Raw genomic sequence first — 21705 nt, forward strand, 5'->3', positions numbered from 1 at the left:
ATATGTTGAGTAACTTCGGCCGTAAACTGGGTACCTCGGTCCGAGATTATCTCTTGGGGGAACCCTACCCGGGAAAACACTTTCATTAATGCCTCCGCTACGGTCTCGGCATGTATATTAGTGAGGGCCACAGCTTCGGGGTACCTGGTGGCGTAATCCACTACAGTCAGAATGTACCTTTTTCCAGAGGGACTGGGTTTTGGCAGGGGCCCTACGATATCTACCGCTACGCGGCTGAAGGGCTCTGCGATAATGGGTAGGGGACATAGCTTGGCCTTGTGGCGATCCCCTCGTTTACCTACTCTCTGACATACGTCGCAAGAGGTGCAATACTGGCGCACATCCTGCGAGATGCCGGGCCAGAAGAAGGCATGCGTTAAGCGGTACCGGGTACGGGTCATCCCTAGGTGCCCTGACAAGGGAATGTCATGAGCAATTCTAAGCAGCTCCTGTCTATACTTTTGCGGTACCACTAGCTGCTTGTTAGTCAGGGTGACAGACCCCCCCACATCTTTAGTCGTGACACGGTATAACAACTCCTTCTCCCAGATGTACCGCTCCCCCTCTAGCCCGGTTTGGTCTGTTTGTGCCCGGTCCCTATATACTTGGAGGGTGGGATCGGTCTGGACTTCGGTCGCAAAGGTAGTCGGGGTATCCCAGGACATGGGGGTCGGTTGGGGAGCATGGTCTCTTACCTGAGCCTCAGAGTGCATCGGTGTAGCCGTGGTGCGAGCCTGTTGCCGGGTGGTTACGGGGTGTGCCTCCTGATAGGGAGTCTGGGGAATAAAAGCGGAAGTCATTTGGCCTAAGTCATTCCCCAGCACAACATCTGCAGGTAAATTTTGCATAAGCCCTACTTCCACAGTCCCCTCTCCCACACCCCAATCCAAGTGTACTTTGGCAGTCGGTAGCCGGTATACTGCTCCCCCGGCCACCCGTACGGCCACTGACCCGCCAGTGTGGGTTGCGCCCGGGACCAAATGTGGTGCAACCAAAGTCAAAGTGGCTCCCGAATCCCTGAGCCCTTGTACCTCCTTGCCCTCTAGGGTTACTAGCTGCCGATGATGTTGTCGGTTGTCGGTGGCTCGGACCGACATTACTTCGTGGAGCACCCCTAGCGGCTCCTCAACTTGAGCGCTCAGCAATTCTTGGGTGACGGGGGCTACCTGGTAATGGTGTGCAGCAGCCCTTGGTGCCAAATTTTGTCGCACCTGATTCCAAGCCTGCCGGCTCCGGTTTTGGGTGCACTCCCGAGAAATGTGTCCCCACTGCTTGCAGGTGTGACACTGAATGTTAGCCCGGCCGTTGTATCGGGAGGGGGGTGGTGGAGTATTCAGTGCTGGCCTGTGCAGGGGTACGGTGGGGCCGGTAGGAGTAAAATTATGGGGTGGCCCGGTAATCCGAGGGAGGGCTTTATTCTGTGATCCGTGATGCCTCCGGGCATCAAAATGCTGATCCGCCAATCTAGCGGCTTCGGGTAGGGTGAGGGGTTTACGGTCTCTCACCCATTCTTGTGCGTCTGGGGACAAGCCATTAAAAAACTGCTCCAGTAGCATAAGCTGTCGTAACTCCTCCATATTAGTGGCGTTGCTGGCCTGTATCCATCCTTGCGATGCTTGATCCAGCTTGTGTGCCCACTCTGCGTGAGAATCTTTCTCCGGTTTGCGCAAGCCCCTGAACTTGCGCCGGTATGCTTCTGGGGTAATAGCATACCTCTCCAAGATCGCCCTCTTTACTTTAGGGTAATCTTTGCTGTCCTCTCGAGGTACAGCACGGTAGGCTTCAGCTGCCCTACCCGATAATTTACCGGCCAGCAGCGGTACCCATACTGCGGGTTCCAGATCGTGCAAATCGCACAGCCGCTCAAAATCCTGTAAGTACCCATCGATTTCGTCCTTTTCTTCACAAAACGCTTTAAAGGCGTGATGTGGGACTTTGGGCTTTATTTGTCCATAGGTGGAGGCAGTAACAGACTCTGCCCTAGGTGGGGTTGCTGGTGGGTTGGTTGCCAGCAGATAGTCCTGTACATCCGATATCATCACGGTCAACATTTCCAACGATACTGGTTGCGGCAGAAACTCCAACCTGGTTCGTAGCTCTTTTTGGAATGGGGTCTCTTCCTTGGCTGGTGGAGGTGTAGTGCTGCGGGCTCTGTCTCCCTCCATTAGTTCAGCGATCAGCACAGCCTTAGATTTGTTGCTGGCTATCTTGCCCCTGGCTTCCAGTAGCTCTTTTAAAGTCTGTCGTTTCAGTATGGTGTAGTCAATCTCCATACGAATTGCCCTTGCTTTCCTTGTTCGGTAGTTCCAGTGTACACGAACGCTGCTTTTTCGGCTGTAAGGTTCGGATCCCGTCGCTTGCCACCAATTGTAACGGTATGCGGTATAACCGTCCACGACATCAGTTGGTATCTTCAGGAAATCCACAGTCAGAGTAGAAAACAAGGCAATATTCCCAATCCTCCCAATAACCGGACGAAACACAGTTTGGGAGTCAACTAACTCGGTTTATTCACAAGCAGCGTATTTATACAGTTCCCCATGCAAGGGGTTTCCACACAGATCATCCAGGGGATTTCTCCCAACATGCATTGTGACTTTCCCAACCGGCATTGCGACACGAGAGGGATACTCCCACTAAAATGGACGATTAAGTGGATTATCCCCTCGTGTAGCAAAACCGACAATTGACTCAAAAATCCATAATTCACATAATATTCGGTACTTTGGAATAATCGAACGTTCGGTAGATAGCTGGGGTCGGAGCGCACACTTTGTGAGAATACCGCTCTGATCCCAGCTGAATTGACCGAACGCCGCACATAATACATTTAAACATGAAAGTTGGTTTAAAAGTACCGAATAAATACGGGACATATAATGTACCGAACGCGGAACTCCCGAATGCTCTGGGAACCCAGCGGGGCTCGGATCATCGAGTAGCCGTTTTCAAGTCCAGGCTCTCGACGACCGAACACCGCTGCAGAGACAAAGGATCCAAGATGGCCGACCGCCGCATGGTCGGTAGTGGATCGACGGCCACCTAGGAGAGCCCTTAATTACCGATTGCAACAATGTTGCAATCGGTTACTTGGTACCACACGACTTGGGAGTGTGTGGTCGACCTGGGGAGCCCGTATTCGTACGGCGAATGGCCAGGATAGCCGTGTTTTCGTCGTATGAATGCTGGTACGCTGGCAGCGTACGGCTGCCAGCGTGCGAACGGCCATAGCACAATACATACATAGTTAACGGAACACATCATACAGTCAGCCTACGGACAACCTATACTGCATATAGTCCAGAAGTGGCTAGATTTGCCACAACGTCTTTAAAGCGTCCTGTCCTTGCCGGCGTGGTCGTGGGAGGAGGAGGATGACTTTCACCTCTTCCCCTGTTAGATTGCCGTTGTGCTGTGACATCACCCTTATACGCTGTGTAAAGCATACTTCTTAATTTATTTTGCAAATGCTGCATCTTTTCCGACTTGTTGTAATTTGGTAACATTTCAGCCACTTTCTGCTTATACCGGGGGTCTAGTATCGTGGACACCCAGTACGGGTCGTTCTCCTTCAGCCTTTTTATACGAGGGTCCCTCAACAGGCACGACAGCATGAAAGACCCCAAGGTTGGATGCCGAGCTACTCATTTCCCGTTCCTCCTCCTCAGTGTTCTCAATGAAGGTATGTTCTTCCCCCCAGCCACGTACAACACCACGGGTACCAGATAGGTGACAACGAGCACCCTGGGATGGCTGTTGTGGTTGGTCTTCCTCCTCCTCCTCAAAGCCACATTCCTCCTCTGACTCCTCTTCCTCACAATCCTCTTCCAGCGTTGCCGCAGGTCCAGCAAGCGATGCTGATAAGGCTGTTTCTGGTGGTGATGGTGACCACAACTCTTCCTCTTCACGCTCATCTACGGCCTGATCCAGCACTCTTCGCAGGGCGCGCTCCAGGAAGAAAACAAATGGTATGATGTCGCTGATGGTGCCTTTGGTGCGACTGACTAGGTTTGTCACCTCCTCAAAAGGACGCATGAGCCTACAGGCATTGCGCATGAGCGTCCAGTAAAGTGGCAAAACAAAATCCCAGTCCCCAGAGGCTGTCCTAGCACCCCGGTCATACAAATATTCATTAACGGCTTTTTCTTGTTGGAGCAGGCGGTCGAACATTAGGAGTGTTGAATTCCAACGTGTCGGGCTGTCGCAAATCAAGCGCCTCACTGGCATGTTGTGTCGCCGCTGGATATAGGGCCGTCTTTAATATTGATTGGACCCTGGGCAAAGCATTTGCTTGGGCCCCTTGGTACCCTCTCCCCAGGTGTGCAATCCCGTCCTCCACCCCAACGCAGTGGCAGTCCTAATGTAGAGAGGTGCAAGAATTTTTTTGAGCCTCCCTATCGCACGGGTGATTAAAAGGTAGTTCCCCATCTGTCGTGCAACTCCAGCAATGCATTGACAGCTGGGGCTCTACCATTTACCCATGTTTGAAGGTTTGTATTTAGCACTAAGCTGTTTTTATGTGTTTGAATGTAAACAGGTTTTTGTATGGAATGTATGTGGTGTTGGCGTACTTGCATGCATGTATTTATGTGTAGTGTTGGTTTTTGAATGCAGGGGTGTGTTTACATATAATTTTGGTGTGTGTTTGTACGTAGTGTTGGAGTTTGAATGCAGGGGTGTATTTGTATGTAGTGTTTGTATATGTGCATACATCTCCACATTCACACACTCACACACATAGATTTTTATACACACACACACACACACTGAAAAACATGCAGACACACCGATATACACACTGGCACACATGTAGATATACAGACACATATACACACATGCAGATACACAGACACACACACAGATACACCGAAACACACAAAGATAGCATACAGATACACACTGATACACATACAGACACACAGATATACAGACACATATAGACAGACAAACTGACACATACATACTGACATATGGATACCGACACATACACTGACAGACATGCTGACACACACACAGACACATACTGAGACATACTGACATACATTCACAGACACACACACAGACCTACTGACAGACACACATACATACACACAGACAGACATAGTGGCACACACACACAGACATACTAATACCCAGGCAGACATACTGGCACACTGACACACACACACAGACAGACCTACTGACAGACACACACACACAGACCTACTGACAGGCACACAGACAAACTGACACACATACACATACCTACTGACACACACACAGACCTATTGACAGACACAAACACAGACCTAGTGACAGACACACACACAGACCTAGTGACAGACACACACACAGACCTAGTGACCGACACACACACAGACCTAGTGACAGACAAGACACACACACACACACAGACTGACACACACACCTATTGACAGACACAAACACAGACCTAGTGACAGACAGACTGACACACACACAGACAGACTGACACACACACACACTGACACACACAGTCGTACTGACAGACATAAACACACACATACCGATGGGCAAACTGTAAATACACATGGGCAAACTGTAAAGCCCCCCTCCAGTTTCCTACCTTCCCTGGGGTTCAGTGTGCTGCCTTGGGTGGTTGGGAGTTGGGGACTGGCTCTCTTTGCTCAGTCCCCCTCCTCGCTGCCTCCTGGCTCAGCCTCCCTCCTGCGCGGGTCATCATCTCTGAGGGAGGAAGTGACTCCCGGACGTCACTTCCTCTCAGGCTGCCGTAAAGCAGGAGGCCCGGTCGTGCTGTTAAACGGCCACAGCATCCGACCGGGCCCGTGCTGAAAAGTGCTCACCGGGTGGCCCTAAGTGTATTGGCCACCCGGTGAGCACCCTTAGAGTATGGGCCCATGGGTAGGGAGGGAATTTTTCTTATGCAGGCTATGGGCAGCGGGGCCACGGGGCAGCTGCTTTGGGCCCCCCAGGAGTAACTGGGCCCGGGGCAGCTGCCCCGTTTGCCCCGCGTTAAAGACGGCCCTGGCTGGATATCTGCAAAGTGCGCCATGGCCATGTAGGAACGCCTGAAATGGCCACACACCTTCCTGGCCTGCTTCAGGACGTCCTGTAAGCCTGTGTACTTATGCACAAAGCGTTGTACGATCAGATTACACACATGTGCCATGCACGGCACATGTGTCAACTTGCCCAACTTCAATGCCGCCAACAAATTTGTTCCGTTGTCACAAACCACTTTGCCAATATCCAGTTGCTGCGGAGTCAGCCACTTTTCCACCTGTGCGTTCAAGGCGGACAGGAGTGCTTGTCCGGTGTGACTCTCTGCTTTCAAGCAAGTCAAACTCAAGACGGCGTGACACTGCCGTATCCGGGATGTGGAATAGTACCTGGGGATCTGGGGGGGTGCCGTTGATGTGGAGCAAGACGCAGCAGCAGAAGAGGACTCAGCCAAGGAGGTTATGGAAGAGGATGGAGTAGGAGGAGTAGAGGAGGTGGCAGCAGGCCTGCCTGCAAGTCGTGGCGGTGTCACCAACTCCTCTGCAGAGCCACGCATTCCATGCTTGGCAGCCGTCAGCAGGTTTACCCAATGCGCAGTGTAGGTGATATACCTGCCCTGACCATGCTTTGCAGACCAGGTATCAGTGGTCAGATGGACCCTTGCCCCAACACTGTGTGCCAGAGATGCCATTACTTCCTTTTGCACAATCGAGTACAGGTTGGGGATTGCGTTATGTGAAAAGAAACTTCGTCCGGGTACCTTCCACTGCGGTGTCCCAATAGCTATAAATTTTTTGAACGCCTCAGACTCCACCAGCTTGTATGGTAAAAGCTGGCGGGCTAATAGTTCAGACAAGCCAGCTGTCAGACGCTGGGCAAGGGGGTGACTTTGTGACATTGGCTTTTTACGCTCAAACATGTCCTTGACAGACACCTGACTGTGGGCAGATGAGCGGGAACTGCTCAAGGCGAGAGACGGAGTGGCGGATGGTTGAGAGGGGGCAAGGAGGACAGCAGTGGTTGACGTGGCTGAAGATGCTGGACCAGGAGGAGGATGGCGGCTTTGAGTTTGTGTGCTGCTTGTACTCATGTGTTGATCCCATAGGCGTTTGTGATGTGCGATCATGTGCCTACGCAAAGCAGTTGTACCTAGGTGGGTGTTGGAATTCCTACGACTCAGTTTCTTTTGGCACAGGTTGCAAATGGCATCGCTGTTGTCAGAGGCAGACACACAAATAAAATTCCACACTGCTGAGCTCTGCAATGACGGCATTCTGGTGGTGGACACAGCATGCGTTGATTGGCGTGCTGTCGGGCTGACCCCGGATGCCGATGCATGCTGTCTGACTGTGCCACTAGCTCCTTGCGACGACCTCCCCCTGCTTCCAACTCGTCTCCTCCTCTCTGTCTCCCCATCTGAGCTTTCGCCCTGTTCTTCTTCTTGCCGAGCGGGCACCCACGTGACATCCATGGACGCATCGTCATCATCAACCGCTTCACTTGTATCTGACAACTCAGCAAGGGAAGCAGCATCGGGTACAACATCATCATCATCACACCGTACGTCCATGTGTGTAATGCTGCCTGCCTGAGACATATCCCTGTTATCTACATCCTCTGGCAATAATGGTTGCGCATCACTCATTTCTTCAAACGGATGTGTAAATAACTCCTCTGACATACCAAGTGAAGTGGCTGTGATGCTAGTGTTGGTGGTGGCGGCAGGCGGGTGAGTGGTATCTTGAGAGGTGCCCGAAGCTAAGCTGGAGGAGGATGGTGCGTCAAGTGGGTGTCCTGTGTTAGCCAGTCAACTATGTCCTCAGAACTTTTCAAGTTCAGGGTACGTGGCCTCTGAAAACTGGGCATTATTCTAGGGCAAAAGGGAATCACAGCACCACGACCACAATGGCCCCTGTGGGGTGGCCTGCCTCTGCCTGTCATTTTTGGGGGGGATTAGTGGTACTATGCGTGCAAGCTACTGTGAGACCAGATATGAGTGGCACTGTGCAGTGGCAGAGGTTGGCAGAGTACACGCTGTTGGCCTCACACACAGACACTTGCAGACAACTAACTGCTAATTAACCTATTACAGTGAAAAAAAAGTTTTGGGGTTTTTAAATGCTTGCTATTGTGACACCAGATATGAGTGGTGGCACTGGGCAAGTGGGCACAGTATCCACTGTGAGCCTGACACAGAAGCTGGCAGGCAGGCAGGCAACTGCAATTAGATTACACAAAAAAAAGCAGACTGATGTTCTAGCCCTAAAAAGGGCTTTTTGGGGTGCTGTCCTTACAGCAGAGATCAGATGAGTCCTTCAGGACTGTAGTGGACACTGAATACCCTAGCCTAGCTTTCAATTTCCCTATCAAATGAGCAGCAGCTACACTTTCCCTCCTCTATCTAAGCATGCAGCTTCAGAATTAATCTAAAATGGATGCTGTACAGGAGGTGGGAGGGTCTGGAAGGGAGGGTCTGCTGCTGATTGGCTGGAATGTGTCTGCTGACTGTGAGGCACAAGGTCAAAGTTTAGTCAAGGATGACGGGGGCGGATCGAACCGCGCATGTGTTCGCCCGCTGTGGCGAACGCGAACACGCTATGTTCGCCAGGAACTATTCGCCTGAGAACAGTTCGGTACATCACTAATCTCGCGCTATTGGGAATAATAAAGGAACCACGGGACACTTGAGAACGCTCTTATTTATACATTGGATTCGTTCTTCTGTAACCACACCCCAAATATGTGAGGGTGAGTTTAATATGATGCAAATCCACATCTGTGATGGCATGATGTGGGAAAAATGTCAAACAAGGGGGTGAGAACTCTAAGGGAGACTGCTGGCTCAAGCAGGATAGCGGTGTGCCAGATAGAAACATTTTGTGATCGGCGGACCCCCCTACAGTGTATGTACCTGGTAACATATTGGTTCCTGCGATATAATAAGATATCCAACCTTTATTATTGGTTCCTGGGATATAATAATGTATCCAACCTTTATTATTGGTTCCTGGGATATAATAATGTATCCAACCTTTATTATTGGTTCCTGGGATATAATAATGTATCCAACCCTTATTATTGGCTCCTGGGATATAATAATGTATCCAACCTTTATTATTGGTTCCTGGGATATAATAATGTATCCAACCTTTATTATTGGTTCCTGGGATATAATAATGTATCCAACCTTTATTATTGGTTCCTGGGATATAATAATGTATCCAACCCTTATTATTGGCTCCTGGGATATAATAATGTATCCAACCTTTATTATTGGTTCCTGGGATATAATAATGTATCCAACCCTTATTATTGGTTCCTGAGATATAATAATGTATCCAACCTTTATTATTGGTTCCTGGGATATAATAATGTATCCAACCCTTATTATTGGCTCCTGCGATATAATAATGTATCCAACCTTTATTATTGGTTCCTGGGATATAATAATGTATCCAACCTTTATTATTGGTTCCTGGGATATAATAATGTATCCAACCTTTATTATTGGTTCCTGGGATATAATAATGTATCCAACCCTTATTATTGGCTCCTGCGATATAATAATGTATCCAACCTTTATTATTGGTTCCTGGGATATAATAATGTATCCAACCCTTATTATTGGCTCCTGAGATATAATAATGTATCCAACCTTTATTATTGGTTCCTGGGATATAATAATGTATCCAACCCTTATTATTGGCTCCTGTGATATAATAATGTATCCAACCTTTATTATTGGTTCCTGGGATATAATAATGTATCCAACCCTTATTATTGGCTCCTGCGATATAATAATGTATCCAACCTTTATTATTGGTTCCTGGGATATAATAATGTATCCAACCTTTATTATTGGTTCCTGGGATATAATAATGTATCCAACCTTTATTATTGGCTCCTGTGATATAATAATGTATCCAACCTTTATTATTGGTTCCTGGGATATAATAATGTATCCAACCTTTATTATTGGTTCCTGGGATATAATAATGTATCCAACCTTTATTATTGGTTCCTGGGATATAATAATGTATCCAACCTTTATTATTGGTTCCTGGGATATAATAATGTATCCAACCTTTATTATTGGTTCCTGGGATATAATAATGTATCCAACCCTTATTATTGGCTCCTGTGATATAATAATGTATCCAACCTTTATTATTGGTTCCTGGGATATAATAATGTATCCAACCCTTATTATTGGTTCATGGGATATAATAATGTATCCAACCTTTTTTATTGGTTCCTGGGATATAATAATGTATCCAACCTTTATTATTGGTTCCTGGGATATAATAATGTATCCAACCTTTATTATTGGCTCCTGCGATATAATAATGTATCCAACCTTTATTATTGGTTCCTGGGATATAATAATGTATCCAACCTTTATTATTGGCTCCTGCGATATAATAATGTATCCAACCCTTATTATTGGTTCATGGGATATAATAATGTATCCAACCTTTATTATTGGTTCCTGGGATATAATAATGTATCCAACCTTTATTATTGGTTCCTGGGATATAATAATGTATCCAACCTTTATTATTGGTTCCTGGGATATAATAATGTATCCAACCTTTATTATTGGTTCCTGGGATATAATAATGTATCCAACCCTTATTATTGGCTACTGCGATATATTAAGATATCCAATCTTTCCTATTGGCTCCTGGGATGTAATAAATGTGCTGTCCTTTTCCTGTTGGCTCTGGGGGAGTGAAATAAGACCACTAACATTTCTTAAAAGTTCTAGGAGGGTGTGATAAAAGGACACATTTTTCATGTAACCTCCGGTACTACATTTAGATAGCCGACCTTCCCTATAGACTTCAGTGGTGTAAAAGAGGGGTAGGCAATATTTTAATAGTACTGTGCCAAAATAAAACCTTGAAATCCCTTGGCATGCCTGTCCTATTTCTTTTTTTAATTGAGGTATGTGTTAATGTTTAAAAATAATATCCGGAAGTATTACTTTACTGAGAGGGTAGTGGATGCATGGAATAGCCTTCCAGCTGAAGTGGTAGAGGTTAACACAGTAAAGGAGTTTAAGCATGCGTGGGGCCGGCATAAGGCTATCCTAACTATAAGATAAGGCCAGGGACTAATGAAAGTATTTAGAAAACTGGGCAGACTAGATGGGCCGAATGGTTCTTATCTGCCGTCACATTCTATGTTTCTGCTTGTGTTACTTATGGGTGCTGCAGTTTGTAACGTTGTGTTTGTGAGCATGTGGGCTGTTATATTGTATATGTATTTGAGTAGTTTGTGGTTCCTGGGATATAATAATGTATCCAACCTTTATTATTGGTTCCTGGGATATAATAATGTATCCAACCTTTATTATTGGTTCCTGGGATATAATAATGTATCCAACCCTTATTATTGGCTCCTGGGATATAATAATGTATCCAACCTTTATTATTGGTTCCTGGGATATAATAATGTATCCAACCCTTATTATTGGTTCCTGAGATATAATAATGTATCCAACCTTTATTATTGGTTCCTGGGATATAATAATGTATCCAACCCTTATTATTGGCTCCTGCGATATAATAATGTATCCAACCTTTATTATTGGTTCCTGGGATATAATAATGTATCCAACCTTTATTATTGGTTCCTGGGATATAATAATGTATCCAACCTTTATTATTGGTTCCTGGGATATAATAATGTATCCAACCCTTATTATTGGCTCCTGCGATATAATAATGTATCCAACCTTTATTATTGGTTCCTGGGATATAATAATGTATCCAACCCTTATTATTGGCTCCTGCGATATAATAATGTATCCAACCTTTATTATTGGTTCCTGGGATATAATAATGTATCCAACCCTTATTATTGGCTCCTGCGATATAATAATGTATCCAACCTTTATTATTGGTTCCTGGGATATAATAATGTATCCAACCCTTATTATTGGCTCCTGAGATATAATAATGTATCCAACCTTTATTATTGGTTCCTGGGATATAATAATGTATCCAACCCTTATTATTGGCTCCTGTGATATAATAATGTATCCAACCTTTATTATTGGTTCCTGGGATATAATAATGTATCCAACCCTTATTATTGGCTCCTGCGATATAATAATGTATCCAACCTTTATTATTGGTTCCTGGGATATAATAATGTATCCAACCTTTATTATTGGTTCCTGGGATATAATAATGTATCCAACCTTTATTATTGGCTCCTGTGATATAATAATGTATCCAACCTTTATTATTGGTTCCTGGGATATAATAATGTATCCAACCTTTATTATTGGTTCCTGGGATATAATAATGTATCCAACCTTTATTATTGGTTCCTGGGATATAATAATGTATCCAACCTTTATTATTGGTTCCTGGGATATAATAATGTATCCAACCTTTATTATTGGTTCCTGGGATATAATAATGTATCCAACCTTTATTATTGGTTCCTGGGATATAATAATGTATCCAACCCTTATTATTGGCTCCTGTGATATAATAATGTATCCAACCTTTATTATTGGTTCCTGGGATATAATAATGTATCCAACCCTTATTATTGGTTCATGGGATATAATAATGTATCCAACCTTTTTTATTGGTTCCTGGGATATAATAATGTATCCAACCTTTATTATTGGTTCCTGGGATATAATAATGTATCCAACCTTTATTATTGGCTCCTGCGATATAATAATGTATCCAACCTTTATTATTGGTTCCTGGGATATAATAATGTATCCAACCTTTATTATTGGCTCCTGCGATATAATAATGTATCCAACCCTTATTATTGGTTCATGGGATATAATAATGTATCCAACCTTTATTATTGGTTCCTGGGATATAATAATGTATCCAACCTTTATTATTGGTTCCTGGGATATAATAATGTATCCAACCTTTATTATTGGTTCCTGGGATATAATAATGTATCCAACCTTTATTATTGGTTCCTGGGATATAATAATGTATCCAACCCTTATTATTGGCTACTGCGATATATTAAGATATCCAATCTTTCCTATTGGCTCCTGGGATGTAATAAATGTGCTGTCCTTTTCCTGTTGGCTCTGGGGGAGTGAAATAAGACCACTAACATTTCTTAAAAGTTCTAGGAGGGTGTGATAAAAGGACACATTTTTCATGTAACCTCCGGTACTACATTTAGATAGCCGACCTTCCCTATAGACTTCAGTGGTGTAAAAGAGGGGTAGGCAATATTTTAGTAGTACTGTGCCAAAATAAAACCTTGAAATCCCTTGGCATGCCTGTCCTATTTCTTTTTTTAATTGAGGTATGTGTTAATGTTTAAAAATAATATCCGGAAGTATTACTTTACTGAGAGGGTAGTGGATGCATGGAATAGCCTTCCAGCTGAAGTGGTAGAGGTTAACACAGTAAAGGAGTTTAAGCATGCGTGGGGCCGGCATAAGGCTATCCTAACTATAAGATAAGGCCAGGGACTAATGAAAGTATTTAGAAAACTGGGCAGACTAGATGGGCCGAATGGTTCTTATCTGCCGTCACATTCTATGTTTCTGCTTGTGTTACTTATGGGTGCTGCAGTTTGTAACGTTGTGTTTGTGAGCATGTGGGCTGTTATATTGTATATGTATTTGAGTAGTTTGTGGTATTGTGTATGATAGCTATGAATGTGGACTGTAAATTGCGTGTTGGGATGTTATGTCACATTATGTGTTTTGTGGTCTGTATATGTGTGGGGCGGATTGTGGTATTGCATGTGAAAGGCTGCTCTTGGGGTTGTGTGCGTTTTCTTGTGGTGTTGTGTTTGTGGGGACTTTGTGTGTTTGTGGGCTGTTAGTTTTATTTTTTATGAGGTGTGGTTGGCTTCCCTGGGGTCCAGTGGGGACCGGGCAGGAGCTGTGATAGCTGCTACAGGCTGATCTACTCTAGTGAGGATTCTTGATCACTAATGTGGGGACTTCCTCTAAGAGCAGCAATGTGTAAATTGAGAATTGTCCTGCAGCATCTGCAATCACTGCTTGTTTAGCAGATCTATGAAGTCATATTGGCACTCCTGATAGGTTGGAGCCAGTTTGTCGTGGGTGCTGTGCAAAGGCAACTGGAGTGCCATACATCACAGATGTGCCATAGGTTGCTGACCCCTGGTGTAAAAGATAGCTGACCTTTCCTATCGACTCTGATGGTTGAGTTGGAGAGCTGACTTTTCTGTGGAGAACAGAATCTCGCCACTGGTTCTTGGACGGGCCTGCTCGCCAGCCTCATGCCTCAGGACTATGGCCCCATACAATAGACCTGGCTAAAAATACTTTGAAAAAGACTCTGTTCGTGCAATTGGGATTATATGGTTCAGTTACCAAACAACTGCACAAACCAAAGACCATCCTGGAGCTTGTTAACACCCATTAACAACTTGGAACGTTTCTCACCGCAGTGTTCTAATTGTTCGTCTGGGTGGCCACGATTCCTATGGACAACCACGAGGTGGCGGCCACCTTGTTCGCATGAACACAGGCAGCGGTGTTTGGGCATGAATCTCATGGAACTAAAATCAGACATTGAAACTCCTGAATACCGCTGGACTTCCATCATCGCCTGCGCTCGGTTCTATACAACTTAGAAGGGCACTGTTCCGTGAAATCATTCGTCTGGATGAGAGGAACAAGTTCCAGTGTAAGACTATTGACTCTGTTCGGTAGTTTGTTCGTCAAACTACCAAACTAGACCGGCCGCAAGCCCTGATTCTCTGGAACTGTTTTGGGCATGGGACCATGCCTGCGGTCGGTCAAATAAATCACTTCTGAAATTATCTGGGTGATTTTAGGATATGTTAGTCATCCAGATCAGGGCTATAAGGGGATGTAACTTTTGTGGGTTTTTATTTGTTTTTGGGGTACTTTTGGAATGTTTGGGAAAAAGTATGTTTTTCTGTACTTGGAGATAATTGGATTAGATTAGTACAGTTGCTGATCCAATTATCTCCCAGGTCCAGGGGGGGATTATCCGTTTATGTATGGGAGTGTCATGTATTGTTACACTGTTGTCATTGGTCTGTGACTTTGTAATTCAGTCTTCCATCAGGTCCAGTTGGGAGTACCCCTTGCATGGGAATTGTCATAAAAGTGTGGTCCCATTAAAATCAGTTCACTTCACCCTCAACACGCTGCCCCGTCTCGTGATTGTAGGGAACAGCTATATCAGTTATACCAGCTTTGGATTACGACTCTGGAGTAGGAGAGGTCCACCCACTGGAAGCTGGATCCTGGGCTTGGGTCCAGGGTGGGTGGGGGACAGCGAGACCCCAGCCAAGCTACGGTGCTTATGGTGTCTGGTGCAGTGCTTATAGTACTCCAGGCTACTAGGAAGCAGCTATTGGCGGAGGCACCCAGTCGGTGTGCCAGGCGGTCCGTCACACTTTCCTATCGACTCTGAGGGTAGAGTAAGAAAGCTGACCTTTCCAATCGACTCTGATTGTGTAATAACAGAGCAACTCCTAGGGTGTAATAAAAGCTCTATTGCCCTCAATGTAATAACTCCAGTTCTATGTGAGGCTTTCCCAGCAACACATATTATCTCGTAATCTTCTTGTCCACTAATGGCTCTAAGTGTCCCACGGGCCCCCCTCCCACATCCTGCCTGCTCTCAGCTTCACAATCTATGCAGAGGATGCAGACAGTCCTTCTCAGCTTTGTCCAAATAGCAAGGCTTACCATGTCTGCAGACGGTGAGTTTCTTTTACTGTATTCATTATCAGGCAAAACAGCCGAGATGGCAGAAAAGTGTTTATCGCAGTACGGTCGCCTATATAACAGAGTTTGCCATTCACTGCTAGCTTAGAATAACTGTGTGTTAACCTCTTTACACGCCTTAAACATGTTAAGCAGAGTGAGCCCTGCTTCTATCTATGGATTTATATAGTGTATAAACAGAGCGAGTCCTGCTTCTATCTATCTATGGATTTATATAGTGTATAAACAGAGCGAGTCCTGCTTCTATCTATCTATGGATTTATATAGTGTATAAACAGAGCGAGCCCTGCTTCTATCTATCTATGGATTTATATAGTGTATACACAGAGCGAGCCCTGCTTCTATCTATGGATTTATATAGTGTATAAACAGAGCGAGCCCTGCTTCTATCTATGGATTTATATAGTGTATAAACAGAGCGAGCCCTGCTTCTATCTATCTATGGATTTATATAGTGTATAAACAGAGCGAGTCCTGATTCTATCTATGGATTTATATAGTGTATAAACAGAGCGAGCCCTGCTTCTATCTATGGATTTATATAGTGTATAAACAGAGCGAGTCCTGCTTCTATCTATCTATGGATTTATATAGTGTATAAACAGAGCGAGTCCTGCTTCTATCTATCTATGAATTTATATAGTGTATAAACAGAGCGAGCCCTGCTTCTATCTATCTATGGATTTATATAGTGTATAAACAGAGCGAGCCCTGCTTCTATCTATCTATGGATTTATATAGTGTATAAACAGAGCGAGCCCTGCTTCTATCTATGGATTTATATAGTGTATAAACAGAGCGAGCCCTGCTTCTATCTATGGATTTATATAGTGTATAAACAGAGCGAGCCCTGCTTCTATCTATGGATTTATATAGTGTATAAACAGAGCGAGCCCTGCTTCTATCTATCTATGGATTTATATAGTGTATAAACAGAGCAAGTCCTGCTTCTATTGATACCGGAGAAACTGACGGAAGCAAAGCACAGAGAGATGGACACAGGTTTCTTCAGGAAGGAAGAGATTCTTTATTGGATCACCGATCGGGACTCAGAGGGACTAACGTCACCAAAATACAGCAAGTTCTGAGCCCCGGACAATAGTGCAGGCTCCTTATATAGGCACATAACTCCTCCCATATTAAGCTCCACCCGCACATTCTCTTGACCAATCAATACAAATAAGAACTAACTTCCTGTTTGACCGCATGGCTTGTCCAGCACAATGGAGGTGGGGGAATACTACATCCTGTATTCTTGCACATGCTCCGTACACTACTGATCGTATCTTACCTCGTGCAACCAACTGATCGATACGTCAGCATATGCACGTACACATGCCACGTGGTAATCTCGGCCTACTAAATTTATTTTTACCGAGATTCCACCACACTATAGTTTATCTATCAATTTTTTTGAAGCACAGACGGAGCAGGACTTGCTCTGAGAGAGAGAGATTATTGGATATTTCGGCAGATTTTTTCAGCACAGAAAAAAGATATAATTTCTCTTGTGAAATCAAGCTTTTTAACTTGTACTAGAGCGATCCCACTATTTCTGATTCCTGGTGTGCACAACCTTTGAGCACCATGGTGGTAGGCTGCACTTTGTCCCTTGCCCACAGTTTGAAAGGTTTCTCCAGCCCTTTTTGATAGTTAATACAATAAGCCCTTTTGGTATTATGCCCCCCTTAGAAAAATGTTTTAAGAGGATCAAACTTGCCTTAATCCAGCGTTGGGCGAAGCTCCCCCGTCAGGAGCCGAGGTCCATTGAAAGCATTCTCATCGAGAAGACTTTGATTGGACCATTTTATCAGCTCAGGGCGCATGCGTGCCCACTAAGCCGGCAAGTGGGACGGAGGGAGAGAAGGGAGGACGGGTAATGAAAGAAATAATGGAGGGGATTAGGAGGGAAGAGAAAGCAGACTTAGTTTATGCAGAGAATTGAGATTAGGCAGTCCGGAGTTGAGTGTAATTTCCCCCAGCACACATCTCTGGATAAGGCTGAAACACTGCACATCCAGACTCCTACCACCACGACCACTTCAAAAAGCAGAAGCGGGCATGCTGGTTGGAGTAACCCATTAAGTCCTAATCTGCAATTTACGTATGCCCTTACCTAGTGGAATTTAAAAGTCAATAATTATTCATGAATATTGTTATGGTTATTAATGATGATTTATGCATCCATCTGGTATCCTTAATGATTCTCTATTTGATTCTAATTTTCCTGTATTAATAAAATGAAGTATGTTACGCACGCCCTAATCCTGTTTGTTGCGGGTGGCGTGGGTTGGTGACTGTATTTGACGGAATCTCTTTGACAGAGGGTGATGTGCTGGCACTGGAGAAGGCAGAGAGTTTGGCTAGAGGAGCGGCTTTGAAATGGGCTTCTGGCATATTTTGCCGCCCTGATCAGTTGACACGACTTGGGCATTACCGCAGACGTGAGACCCAAAGGAATAACTCCATACAGTCCCGATTAAAAGTGCGTAAACTATTTCATTATGACTCTGGCTTATCGGAGATTGGGAGAGTTTACTGGATTCATGTTTTAGAGACATTGCATGTCATGTTTTCCTGCAGTTTACCTAGTAAATATAGCAAGCCTAAAAAAAAGGTGCGCAAACCGCCCGGCTCCATCATATGAAGTGCAATGTATAACAGAAAGGAATATTATTGGGTAATGAAGTAGTTATAATGGGGCAAGCTGGACATGATTAATCCATCCGTCTGTGTCAGCGTACACAGTGGCTATATATCGTTTTACAATTCCTTTTTCTTCACCTTCCATTCCTTACTGGAACGATCTCTCTTTGTCTCCTCCCTCCTAAATTTTCATACTCCTCGTCATTATTTCTCCTCTGTACTCTTTTTTTGCAGCCCATTGAACTGTTATAGAGCAATATTGAATTATTATTTATTTACTAAACTGAAAATTCAAAGTGCATTTCAAACTTGAAGCTGGAGTAGCTTTAGTTAGAAACATTTTTTCCAGTTCAACTACCTCGACCTTAAAGGGACACTATAGTCACCAAATCAATGTTTGTTTACTGAAGTGTATAGATCATGCCCCTGCAGTCTCACTGCGCTATTCTCTGCCATTTAGGAGTTAAATCACTTTGTTTATGAACCCTAGCCACACCTCCCTGCATGTGACTTACACAGCCTTCCAAACACATCCTGTAAAGGGTCATCTAATGTTTACACTTTATTGCACAGTCTGTTTAATCTAGAATTTCTTATCTCCTGCTCTGTTGATGCCTTGCTAGACCTTACAGGAGCCTCTTGTATGTAATTTAGGTTTGATTTATTCAGCGGGAGATAAAAACTTTTAAAGTTAGTTATCATCTGGAAAAGAAAGTAAATCATTTTGGTTCCTTGCAGACTGTGTCAGTCAGAGCCAGGGGAGGTGTGTCTAGGGCTGCATAAACAGAAATAAAGGTGGTTTAACTCCTAAATGGCCGAGAATTAAGCAGTTAAACTGCAGGGGCATAATCTATACACCAAAACTGCTTCATGAAGCTAAAGTTTTTGTGACTATAGTGTCCCTTTAACTTTAAAATTCTCTTTGAATTCCCACTTTAGTGAATAATTCTGTATATTATGAATATTACTGGAATGTCAGATTAAGACTATCTTTCCTCTATGTGCAACTGATAATCATATTTTTTGATAAATACTGATTTAATATAAAAACTCTGTTGTGTTAATTTGCTGTTCTCAAGCAGTCGACAGCGCAGTCCTACTTGGAAGGAGTGGAACAGGGAGTGGCCCAACTTCGCAGGGCACTCACGGAGGTACACAATGTGCAGCAGGCCCTCAGCGAGGCACAGGAGATTTGGCATGGCAGTGAAGAAATTATTGGTAATCTACAGCCTGTCCAAAAGCTGGTGATGGAGCATGTACAACTATCTGTGGTTCTAGAAAGCCTGCCTTATATCTATTCAGGTCAGACATGAACAATCACTACAGGAAACTAGTAAAGTAGGAGACGTAGGAAGCTACAGTGAGCGTGCTGCACAGGTAGTGTGTGTTATAGGAGGTGTGGGGAGCTGCAGTGAGTGTGCTGCTCAGGTAGTGTGAGTTATAGGAGATGTGGGGAGCTGCAGTGAGCGTGCTGCTCAGGTAGCGTGGGTTATAGGAGGTGTGGGGAGCTGCAGTGAGTGTGCTGCTCAGGCAGTGTGTGTTATAGGAGGTGTGGGGAGCTGCAGTGAGTGTGCTGCTCAGGTAGTGTGTGTTATAGGAGGTGTGGGGAGTTGCAGTGAGTGTGCTGCTCAGGTAGTGTGTGTTATAGGAGGTGTGGGGAGCTGCAGTGAGCGTGCTGCTCAGGTAGTGTGTGTTATAGGAAGTGTGGGGAGCTGCAGTGAGTGTGCTGCTCAGGTAGTGTGTGTTATAGGAGGTGTGGGGAGCTGCAGTGAGTGTGCTGCTCAGGTAGTGTGTGTTATAGGAGGTGTGGGGAGTTGCAGTGAGTGTGCTGCTCAGGTAGTGTGTGTTATAGGAGGTGTGGGGAGCTGCAGTGAGTGTGCTGCTCAGGTAGTGTGTGTTATAGGAGGTGTGGGGAGCTGCAGTGAGTGTGCTGCTCAGGTAGTGTGTGTTATAGGAGGTGTGGGAGCTGCAGTGAGCATGCTGCTCAGGTAGTGTGTGTTATAGGAGGTGTGGGGAGCTACAGTGAGCATGCTGCACAGGTAGCGTGTGTTATAGAAGGTGTGGGGAGCTGCAGTGAGTGTGCTGCTCAGGCAGTGTGTGTTATAGGAGGTGTGGGGAGCTGCAGTGAGTGTGCTGCTCAGGTAGTGTGTGTTATAGAAGGTGTGGGGAGCTGCAGTGAGCGTGCTGCTCAGGTAGTGTGTGTTATAGGAGGTGTGGGGAGCTGCAGTGAGTGTGCTGCTTAGGTAGCGTGGGTTATAGGAGGTGTGGGGAGCTGCAGTGAGTGTGCTGCTCAGGTAGTGTGTGTTATAGGAGGTGTGGGGAGGTGCAGTGAGTGTGCTGCTCAGGTAGTGTGTGTTATAGGAGGTGTGGGGAGCTGCAGTGAGTGTGCTGCTTAGGTAGCGTGGGTTATAGGAGGTGTGGGGAGCTGCAGTGAGTGTGCTGCTCAGGTAGTGTGTGTTATAGGAGGTGTGGGGAGCTGCAGTGAGTGTGCTGCTCAGGTAGTGTGTGTTATAGGAGGTGTGGGGAGCTGCAGTGAGCGTGCTGCTCAGGTAGTGTGGGTTATAGGAGGTGTGGGGAGCTACAGTGAGCGTGCTGCTCAGGTAGTGTGTGTTATAGGAGGTGTGTGGAGCTGCAGTGAGCATGCTGCACAGGTAGCGTGTGTTATAGAAGGTGTGGGGAGCTGCAGTGAGTGTGCTGCTCAGGCAGTGTGGGTTATAGGAGGTGTGGAGAGCTGCAGTGAGTGTGCTGCTTAGGTAGCGTGGGTTATAGGAGGTGTGGGGAGCTGCAGTGAGCATGCTGCACAGGTAGCGTGTGTTATAGAAGGTGTGGGGAGCTGCAGTGAGTGTGCTGCTCAGGCAGTGTGGGTTATAGGAGGTGTGGAGAGCTGCAGTGAGTGTGCTGCTTAGGTAGCGTGGGTTATAGGAGGTGTGGGGAGCTGCAGTGAGCATGCTGCACAGGTAGCGTGTGTTATAGAAGGTGTGGGGGGGGGGCGGAGCTTAGCGGGCAAAGCGGACGGTCGCATGGTAGCGGGGCTCCCGATAATTGAGCCGACAAACCCCCTATACAAACGAGCAAAAGGATCAAATCACCTCTCCAGACAGCCATCGAGACCCACACATCCTCAATGGGTCGAAAAACGAAAAAGGCGAAAGCCGAAAAACCCCGACAGAGCATGGATATCGGGGCTCTGTGGCGGCAGGCACAGGCCGCAACCGGAGCGCACATGGCGGCTATGCATGGCGGATGCTCCGATTTTTCGGATGGGACCTCTGAAGGAGAGGATGGGGACCCCTCACAGCCCGAGACCATACAGGTACAAACGCTGGTACAGGCACAGC

At 45.6% G+C, this 21705-nt stretch overlaps 1 protein-coding gene across 3 annotated transcripts in view; it reads left to right on the top strand.

The window, feature by feature from the left end:
* The first annotated feature begins 15627 nt into the window (after positions 1–15627).
* EXOC3L1 (exocyst complex component 3 like 1) overlaps positions 15628–21705 on the top strand; it is a 51516-nt gene continuing 45438 nt past the window's right edge. For 2 of the 3 annotated variants that reach the window (XM_063437690.1, XM_063437692.1), the window contains exons 1-3: positions 15628–15696; positions 18046–18206; positions 19447–19669. In XM_063437690.1, coding sequence (XP_063293760.1) covers positions 15630–15696; positions 18046–18206; positions 19447–19669 — 451 coding nt within the window. In that variant the 5' untranslated portion in view covers positions 15628–15629. The remainder of the gene's footprint in view (positions 15697–18045; positions 18207–19446; positions 19670–21705) is intronic. The other variant, XM_063437691.1, reaches the window with a different exon arrangement.

Source organism: Pelobates fuscus, chromosome 12 (assembly GCF_036172605.1).
Source record: "Pelobates fuscus isolate aPelFus1 chromosome 12, aPelFus1.pri, whole genome shotgun sequence".
Taxonomy (NCBI): Eukaryota; Metazoa; Chordata; class Amphibia; order Anura; family Pelobatidae; genus Pelobates; species Pelobates fuscus.